At 50.5% G+C, this 9821-nt stretch overlaps 1 protein-coding gene across 1 annotated transcript; it reads left to right on the forward strand.

Annotated features, from left to right (window-relative positions):
- The first annotated feature begins 344 nt into the window (after nucleotides 1–344).
- LOC141478498 (olfactory receptor 14J1-like) lies at nucleotides 345–917 on the forward strand. Its single transcript, XM_074167542.1, has one exon. The coding sequence runs from the start codon at nucleotides 345–347 to the stop codon at nucleotides 915–917; it is 573 nt and encodes a 190-aa protein (XP_074023643.1).
- Nucleotides 918–9821: the final 8904 nt, after the last annotated feature.

The following is a 9821-nucleotide window of genomic DNA, read 5'->3' on the forward strand; positions in this document are numbered from 1 at the left end:
CAGTGGTAGCAAATGTCCAACAGCAGCTCCATCACCCAGTTCCTCCTCCTGGCATTCACAGACACACGGGAGCTGCAGCTCTTGCACTTCGGGCTCTTCCTGGGCATCTACCTGGCTGCCCTCCTGGGAAACGCACTCATCATCACCGCCATCGCCTGTGACCACCGCCTCCACACCCCCATGTACTTCTTCCTCCTCAACCTCTCCGTTCTTGACCTGGGCTCCATCTCCACCACTGTCCCCAAATCCATGGCCAATTCCCTGTGGGATACCAGGGCCATCTCCTACTGGGGATGCGCTTTGTATTCTTTTGCATTGGTGCAGAGTATTGTCTTCTCACTGTCATGTCCTATGACCGCTACGTTGCCGTCTGCCAACCCCTGCACTACGGGACCCTCCTGGGCAGCAGAGCTTGTGTCCACATGGCAGCAGCTGCCTGGGGCAGTGGGTTTCTCAATGCTCTCCTGCACACGGCCAATACATTTTCCCTACCCCTCTGCCAGGGCAATGTCCTGGACCAGTTCTTCTGTGAAATGCCCCAGATCCTCAAGCTCTCCTGCTCACACTCCTACCTCAGGGAAGTTGGGCTTCTTGTGGTCAGTGCCTGTTTAGCATTTGGTTGTTTTGTTTTCATTGTGGTGTCCTATGTGCAGATCTTCAGGGCCGTGCTGAGGATCCCCTCTGAGCAGGGACGGCACAAAGCCTTTTCCACGTGCCTCCCTCACCTGGCCGTGGTCTCCCTGTTTGTCAGCACTGGCTTCTTTGCCCACCTGAAGCCCCCCTCCATCTCCTCCCAAGTTCTAGACCTGGTGGTGGCTGTTCTGTACTCGGTGGTGCCTCCAGCAGTGAACCCCCTCATCTACAGCATGAGGAACCAGGAGCTCAAAGGTGCAGTGTGGAAACTGATGACCAGATGATTTTCTGAAACAATAAGCTGTCTTCTTCTACAAATCACTGTTAACGTAACTCATTATATGTCAAGCTCATGTACTGTAGTTTATGTTAGTTTTAATTCTGTGTTTAGGCCTTTGTTTGGCTTTTGTTGTATTTTTCTTTTTTGCTTTACTTTGTATAATGTTTTCTACCAAAAAAACCAACTTGTTTTGCTGTTTCGAATTATGTATTTTTCCAAATTTGTGAAATCTACATACTGTATAAATGAGGACCTGCTCTCTCTGTGTATTAAAATAAAATATAGAACCATCCAGCGACCTGTTGCCCAAAATCCTTCCTCTCAGGCTTTCTCCGGAGCTGCAGGGCAATGCCTGTGAGCAGAGGTGGAGGGGAAAGAGTCCGAGCACAGCAGCTCTGTCAGCGAGCACCAACCTTGGTCTTTTCCAATTTGTTCTCTTTCCACACCCACACTTGCCTTCTGAGCCCTTGCCTTGCTATGGAGCCCGAGTGCTCTGGCAGCTCATCCTCCTGCTGTGGGGCAGCCCTGGACCACAGGTCAGGACAGGCACTGGGCAATTCCCTTCCAGAGCTGAACTCCCTAACAGCACCTCCATCATATCAGAGACTCCTCAGGGCAGGGCATGAAGTCATAGTTCTTTTTATAAAGTTGGCATTTCCTTTTCCCAGGAAAGTGCCCCACAGTTGAAAACACAAGTGCAGAGCTTAACTGTGTGAGTGTGCAAGGCGTGGGCACACAACAGAGTCCTTGCACAGCCAGGCATCCTAGGAAAGACAGGAAGGACCAGCAGAGCAGGTTCTTCTCTGGTCCTGTGAGTGCTGGACACCCCAAAGAAGCTTCCCCAGGGTAATTGTCCCACACCCTGCCAGTAACAACCACCATTTCTGGCTCTGGCCTCTTATCCCAGCTTGGGGAGGCTGGTTGTCCCTCTAAAGAATCATAGAGTTTTCTAGATTGGATGGGACCTTTCAGATCATCGAGTCCAAGCATAAACCTAACCCTGACAAAAACCATCACTAAACCATGTCATTAAGCACCGTGTCTTTTAAATACTTCCAGGGATGACAATTCCACCACTTCCCTGGGCAGCCTGTTCCAGTGCTTGATAACCCTTTCAGTGCAGAAAGTTTTCCTGATATCCAATCTGAACCTCCTCTGGTGTGACTTGAGGCCATTTCCTCTTGTCCTGAAGAAGTCCATGTTTGTATTGGACAGCTGAGATGTCCGCATGTACGTCGTGTGTGTGTGGTGAGATTAACTCCAGTGAGTACAAAGACCATCAGAAGTTCCTGGGAGTTCCTCGAAGGTCTGCAGCCTCTGGGGGTGGCCACCGGAGGCCAGGGAGTCTGCTGCAGGGCCTCTGCCTGTGCCAGGGAAGGACTCGTGTCTCTGAACAGCCCTGTCAGAGCCCTGACATTGCTGTGTGTGACGCCAGGAACAGCCCCCACCATCCCAAGGAGATTTCTCTCACTTGCCCTCTCTCACCTCTCTCACCAGACCGGCCTGGCTGAACAGAGAGCTCTGGTCACAACTCAGGGAGAAAAGGAGAGTTTGTGGCCTTTGGAAGAAAGGGCAGGGACTTCATGGTGACTACAAAGATCTTGTGGGGCTCTGTGGGGAGAAATTTATAAGGGCCAGAGTCCCACTAGAACTAGAACCCACTAGAAGAAAGGCCCACAAGAGTTTTATCTGGCTTCATATGTTAAGGAGAATAAATAGGTTTCTATAAATACATCAGCAGTAAAAGGAGAACTAACGATAATCTCCATCCTTTATTAGACAGGAAGGGGAAACACAGTGACCATGGATGAGGGAAATGCTGAGGTACTTAATGCCTTCTTGGCCTCAGACTTTAGTAGTAGGAGCAATGGTCCCCTGAGTACCACTCCCCCTGATCTAGTGGACAGGGACGGGGAGCAGAATGAGTCCCCCATAATTCAAGGGGAAAAGGTGAGTGACCTAACACAGCACTTAGACACACATGTCTGGGGGGCCGGATGGGATCCAGCCGAGGGTACTGAGGGAGCTTGTCGGTGTTCTCACCAAGCCACTCTCCATCCTTTACCAGAAGTCCTGGCAAAATGGGGAGCTCCCAGGTGACTGGAGGTTTGCAAATGGGACGTCCATCCAGAGGGCAACAAAGAGGGTTCGGGGAACTACAGGCCTGTCATTCTGACCTCGGTACCTGGAAAGGTTATGGAACAGATCATCCGGAGTGCCAGGACACATCATGGCACTGTGGAATTTGGATAATGAGGGCTCTGTGCTCAAAGAACGATTAAGACTGGCCTTGCCATCTCTTGTGCCCCCTGGAGGAGTGGAGACTCGCCTGGCTCTGAGGGGATGCGGATCAGGAGGGAGCCCTGTGGAGGCAGGACAGCCCTGCTTTTGGTCAGCAAAGACAAGAAGATAACAGGAACCGTTGCAGGCCTTTGCTTCTTCAAAGGGCCGTCATGTCCGATGAGTGACCTTTGCCTCATTGCCTATGAAATGCATATTAAAGTTGACCCCCCTGCATACGCTAATGAGGATTATAGACATCATGCGAAACATATATGACCGTAGCACTCGTCTCTGCACCCAAATCATACAACCTGGGGGAGGGAAACCTCATAATTTTGGAAATAAAAAGACAGAGAAAATGACTGCTAAACTGGGAGAGAAGAACCTCGACACCTGAGGGACCGGTCGAGGGGCTGCGTTCTTTCCCTCCACCCCAGGCAGGGACGCCTTCCTGGGTCAGCGCTGCGCCTTTCACCCTCTGGTGAATGTTACCCTGAGCTGTTGTATTATTACTATTTTTGCCAGCAATATTAACCTCAATTAGTAGCGCTATTGTAGTTAGTGAATTTATCAACGCCAATCTCAAATCTGTTCTGAGGTTCTCAATAAAATAAATCATTATGATTGATTGTGAATCTGACTCACTGCAAGTCCTTTGCTGGGACTCTGACAGACAAATCAGTGAAGGTCCTGGGACTCTGACAGACAAAACTAAAACTACATTCCTTTTGACACGACAGGCACGAACAGGACAACCAGGCGATCAGGCCCAGTCAGCATGGGCTTGTGAAAGGCAGGTCCTGCTTGACAAACCTGATCTCCTTCTATAACGAGGTGACCCACTTGGTGGATGAGGGAAAGGCTGTGGATGTTGTGTCCCTGGACTTTAGTGAAGTCTTTGACAACGTTTCCCACAGCATTCTCCTGGAGAAACTGGCTGCCCATGACTTGGATGGGAGTACTCTTCGCTTGGTAAAAAACTGGCTGGGGGCTGGGCCCCGAGAGCAGTGGTGAATGGAGTTCAATCCAGTTGGCGGCCAATCACCAGTGGTGTTCCCCAGGGCTCAGTATCAGGGCCTGTTCTCTTTCATAACTTTATCAATGATCTGGACGAGGTGATGGAGTGAACCCTCAGTAAGTTCACAGAATACACCAAGTTAGGTGGGAGTGTTGATCTGCTGGAGGGTAAGAAGGCTCTACAGAGTGATCTGGACAGTATGGATGGATGGATGTGCCTAGGCCAACGGTGTGAAGTTCAACAAGGCCAAGTGCCGGGTCCTGCCCTTGGGTCACACCAACTCCATGAGCTCTACAGGCTGGGGGAAGAGTGGCTGGAGCTGCCCGGCAGAAAAGGACCTGGGGATGTTGGTCAACTGTCAGCTGAATATGAGCCAGCAGTGTGCCCAGGTGGCCAAGAAGGACAACAGCATCCTGGCCTGTGTCAGCATCATCGGTCCCTCAGCATTTCCTTTTGGATTATGGGGGCTTCATTCTTCTCCCCACCCCTATCTACTATTGCAGGGGTCTGGGTACTCAGGGAACAACTGGTCCTACTACTACAGGCTGAGGTAATTAAGGCATTAAGTACCTCAGCCTTTTCCTCATCCTTGGTCACTATCTTACCGCCCCCATCTAATAAAGGATGGAGAGTCTCCTTAGTCCTCCTTTTCTTGCTAATGTCTTTGTAAAAACTCTTTTTATTGTGCTTAACGTCCAAACAGTCCTGGTTGTTTATGCTCACACGACTGATTTCTGACCAGAAAGGTGCACGGTGTTATTTTGTATTTTATATTTATTTTTTACATTTGAAAAAAATATACCAGCACATTTTCATCATCTGAATCATCGGAGCACGTTTAAGAAATGGCCGAGTTTCCCACCATGACAGAATTTCCTGGGAGTGTACTAATGGCAGAAGAAATACTGATCTTCCCCTGTATTTGTATTACCACTACTCTGTTAATTACTTCATCGACCTCATTACTCAGGTGTTTCCACCTCTCCTGGTTCAATGGCCATGTCTAAGGACATCTTTTCAGCAGACTACCTGGACGCCTGCCCTTCCCATTGCTCTCGGGTTTCTCCTCCGCTTGCTCTTTGGCCAGTCAGATGCCTCTCCACTCTCTGCTTTCTGCTTTGAGGTTCAGGGAGTTAGAAACCTGCCCCATCGTTCAGAAGTCTCTTTAACTCTTTAGTCAACACCTTCCTTGTGTTTATATCTATCCTTTCTTACCTCTCTGTCTAAAAATGTTCTTGTCTGGACACCCCTTGTGAAAGCTGGATGACAGGAGATGCTGCTTAGACTTTGCCTACATGTGAGGAGAGGGTTCTATAGTTTATTAAATTACATCAAGTTTAACTTTTCTTTGTCGGCAATGAAGAGAAACCTTTCTGTGCCGTTGTGCAGCCCGGTCTCTAAGGAAAGCAGGTGGGAGCTGGTGGAAAGGAGCTGTACCATCCAGCTGCAGAGTGCGGTGGAGAAGTCTGATGCGAGGAAAAGGGATGCAAGTGCGAAGTGGCCGAGGAGGGAACTGGTGGGCTTGAGGAGGTGAGGAGTGAGGTCGTCCATACAGTGTTGGACCTAAAGGGACTGCTTCTCCTGCCTGTACAGGTGTCTCCAGGAGACCCGCTGGATCAATACCCATTGGAGAATGCTGTTCTCACTTCTATAAACTAAAACAAGATAGAAAATACCCTTGAAAGAAAGAATCCTCCTTTATGAGATCTTCACGTAAAGCTTCATATTAGGTACCCAACTGAAACCTCTCCAATGAGTTGTACAAGTCCTAAGGCCTTAAAGAAAATTACAGGCAGAGACATATCTCATTAGGGCTTTCTGTGTCTTAATGAGCCCCATGGCATATTTGGTGCTGGGTCCATGAACCTCAGATGCCAAGCGGAGATTGAAGAAACCTCTCAAGAAATCAAAGTCAGAAGCAAACCCCAAAGCACCTTGAAGTATAAACAGGCCCCTGTGAGGACCATTCCTGACAAAGCCTCCCCAGGGACTCGTTAGAGCAGATCACAGGAGGCCATGATGGCAGGAAGGCAAAGGTGCTGTGCAGGCAGCTCAGGTGCTGAGAAACCCCTGGCTTTGTTTGATGAAGCAGAAAGGCCAAGCCCTGACCCCCAGACCCTGGGAAAGGCAGATCCTGACCCTTTTGTGTGGGTTAAGGTTCTTCCTGGGGATGTGGGGAGTGCAATGCCAAAGACAGGACAATGGTACGACACCTCCCGGCCTCCCTGGGAGGGTTGCAAGGAGGCAACGATGCCCCATTGCCATGAGGATGATGTGTGTCTTCTTAGGCCTTTGTGGCCGGGCCATCAGCCATAGCCAAGGGGGCAAAGACCTGGGTTCTGCCAGGGCCTTTCAGCCCTGACAGCGCCCCTGGCCATCTGCACCACAGGCTGTCCTACACTGTCCCATGCCTGTGCCTGTTTCCCTGCAGGCTGCAGACACCCAATGTACTTCCCCATCTTGTTCTCACGCCAGCATGTCCCTATCTGTACCGGTGTCTCTCCTTCCTCACCAGATGTTCTTTGAAACACAAAGCCATGGGCTGGTCCAGACTCCCTCTCAGGGACTTTTTGCACCACAGCACCACCCTCAGAATGACATTTCTTCACCCTCAGTGCACTTTGGACGTCCAAAGCTGCAGTTTCTGATGATTTTCCTTTGCCATCCTACTTCCCACTGTCAAAAATGGTGCCATCATCTTGAAAAGAAATGTTCAAACTGTCTTGAGCTACTGCTATTCTTCCCTCAGCCTCCACTTCACTGGGCTAAGTAGCCCAGGTCTCTCAGCCCCTCCACACATGGCCCATAGCCCCATCCTGGCAGATGTGACCATTCCTTCCAATTCCTCCAGAACAGGGAGTCAACTCCCTGGGGAACACCACTCCCAATGTGGCCACACTCTTGCTGAGTCAGGATGGACAATAAGTCTCCTTTTCTGGGTGGCCATATTCCTCCAATGTGCTCATGGCCATATTCTTGTTGAGCCGCACTGGCTGCTCTGGCCGACCTTGGGATGCCCAAACCTGTCTCCTTGAGGTTGCTCCTCAACCAGTCCTGTCTGAGCTTGCCTTGATGTATGGGTGTTGTGGTATAACCTTGGTAGACAGCTCAGTCCCACACAGCCACTCACTCACTTATGACGTCATATGGTATGGAATATGCTCATTTAGCTCAGCTGTCCCAGCCATGTCCCCTCTGAACTTCCCATGTACCCCCTGCCTACTTTTTGCTGGGGCAGCATCAGAAGCCCAAATGGCCTCGATGCTGTGCAAGCTCCGCTCTGCAGTAACTACAACATGGATGTGTTACCCCATGTGTGGGTAACACATGGGGTGACTCCACACTGCCTTGGGTGCTTGGAACCATTGCAGTGACCAGGGGGAGAGCCCTGTCTGGCTGGGCACTGGGGCTGGTACGAGGCAATGGGGTCTGGAAGGAGGTTGCTGGCACAGTTTCCCCTGTCTGTCCATGCAGCAACAAGCCAGGCTGGATCTTTGGAGTGAGGGACTCTTCCTGAGGGCTCCCATGGGCATGGGGATGGTCTACAGTTTCCCAAGTCTCTGTATGCTGCCTTTTCTGGTGGGACCACAGAGGCTGCCAGCCTTGCAGAGGACCCAGGAGAGGTCTTCCTGTGGTCACAGCTGGACCCCAGTCCTCCAGCTCAGCCCCTGCTGAGGAGCCTTGTCTAGGGGCGACTTTTGAGGTAAGTGCTGACACCCAGGGTAGGGAAGGTTGCCTGAAGAACATGTTCTGGGCACAAGGACTGAAGGATGGCAGCAAAGTGATGTGGCTTCTGGGTCAATCCTTCCTTCAGTGCAAATCTTGACATAGGGGCCCAGCCTTCCTTTCCATGCCACCCTTCAGGAGGGATGATGGCACCAAGAGATGGCAAGTGGTGGACACCAATCCTTCTCCAGCCACTTCCCAGGCCTGGTGGAGCACCAGCACAGCAAGGACTCTGCACCGTGAGCATCCTTTAGGGTACCCAAACTCCGGGTATTGTCTTGGAGTAGCTGAATACAGACATTTTTCTCTCCAAGGCTATTTCTAGCCGTGGTGGGCTCCTCTGATCCCTCCCCACCCCTCCTCCGGTCCAGCCTGGTGGCGCTGTGCTCCTCACAGGGCCCCACGCTGGCAATGATGCTCCACAGAGCAAGTGGGCCGTGGGCCCTTGGAGTGACTCCACACTGGCTGTGCTGGTCAGGGAGGGAAGCAGAATCAGCTGGAGGGGCCGCACTGCCACTGAGCTCCTTCCCAGGGGTCTACAGCTGTGGAATGGGCTCAGAGCTTTTTTCATGACTCAGGATGTTTTCCCACGTGCACATTGACCCATCCATGGGCTTTTACTGAAGGACACACGAATCACTCTCCAGTCTCCTTTTGGAGGGTCCCACCGGCCTCCCCTGGGATGGCAGAGCCCTTGTTTGCTTGTGGATACTGTTACGGTTTCAGAAAACCCATAACAATTTATTGTCATTTAGACAATTATTCTCTCACCCAGTGACCCCTCCCCACCGGGAAAGGGGAATCGATTTAATAAGGGGAATCGATTTAATCAATTAAATAAATTTAATAATTTAAAAGGGAATAGATTTAATAGAATAAGACTAAATAATTGACAATAATACTAAAGAACCAGTATCAATCCCGATACTAATCTAAGATATATAAGAATTATTCTCAGCCCATTCCATCAGCAGGAAGCTGTGCACTCCCAGCAGGAACAGCAAAGGTTGGACACTGCAAGGGCTGAGGCTTTGGGGGGAAGGGAAGGGCTCAGGGGTCCAGAACCGGGGCGAGGAGTTCTCTGGACCATGACCATCAAGGGAGAGAGAAACTACACAGCAAACTTTTCTAATTTATATTGAATGTGACGATCATGGTATGAAATAATCCTGTTGGCCAGCCCAGGCCAAATGCCCAGGCCTTGCTCCTCCTTGTGCCTGCACCTGGCAAGGCTCAAAAACACCGAGACCTTGAATCCCACAGAGTCTGGCTGGCTATAAAGTAAATATTTTCATGAATTCAGACAATAGAGCTTCTAAAAGTGCAGTTTTCCCCAGCACTGTAAGAGAAGTTAGTCCTGTGACACCCAACCCAGGACAGATACTTAAAATTAGTGAGACCTGGGTCCAGCCCTCTCTCCCCAGAATGTCTCCCAGTGCCCTCTCCCCATAAACCCTCCCAGAACCAAGCTCAGCAGCAGCCATGGCGAGTGCAGTTCCTGGAGCCTTCTCCTGCCTTCAGCAGGAAGAAGAGCCCGGGCTTCAGGAGCTGCCCTTGGGAGAGATGCCCTTTGATTACAGAGATGCTCCTCAGGAAGCCAGCTCTGACACCGTGATGGCACATTTACCAAAGGCCTCTATATTGTTCAGCACAGTAGGATCATGCTTCTGGAGATGTGGAGCAAATACAGCCATTCCTGTATGAACATGATGACCACAGATGAAAAAGAAATGAAGCACAAACCACCCTGAGAAAAGCTAAGAAGAGTCTGTGAGGAGAGATGGGCAGCTCTACTGCTGCTGGAGGTGAACCCATTGAATGAATTTCTTCAAAGCTTCTTTGAGCTCCTGGTTCCTCATGCTGTAGATGAGGGGGTTCACT

Source organism: Numenius arquata, unplaced genomic scaffold (genome assembly GCF_964106895.1).
Source record: "Numenius arquata unplaced genomic scaffold, bNumArq3.hap1.1 HAP1_SCAFFOLD_49, whole genome shotgun sequence".
Classification (NCBI taxonomy): Eukaryota; Metazoa; Chordata; class Aves; order Charadriiformes; family Scolopacidae; genus Numenius; species Numenius arquata.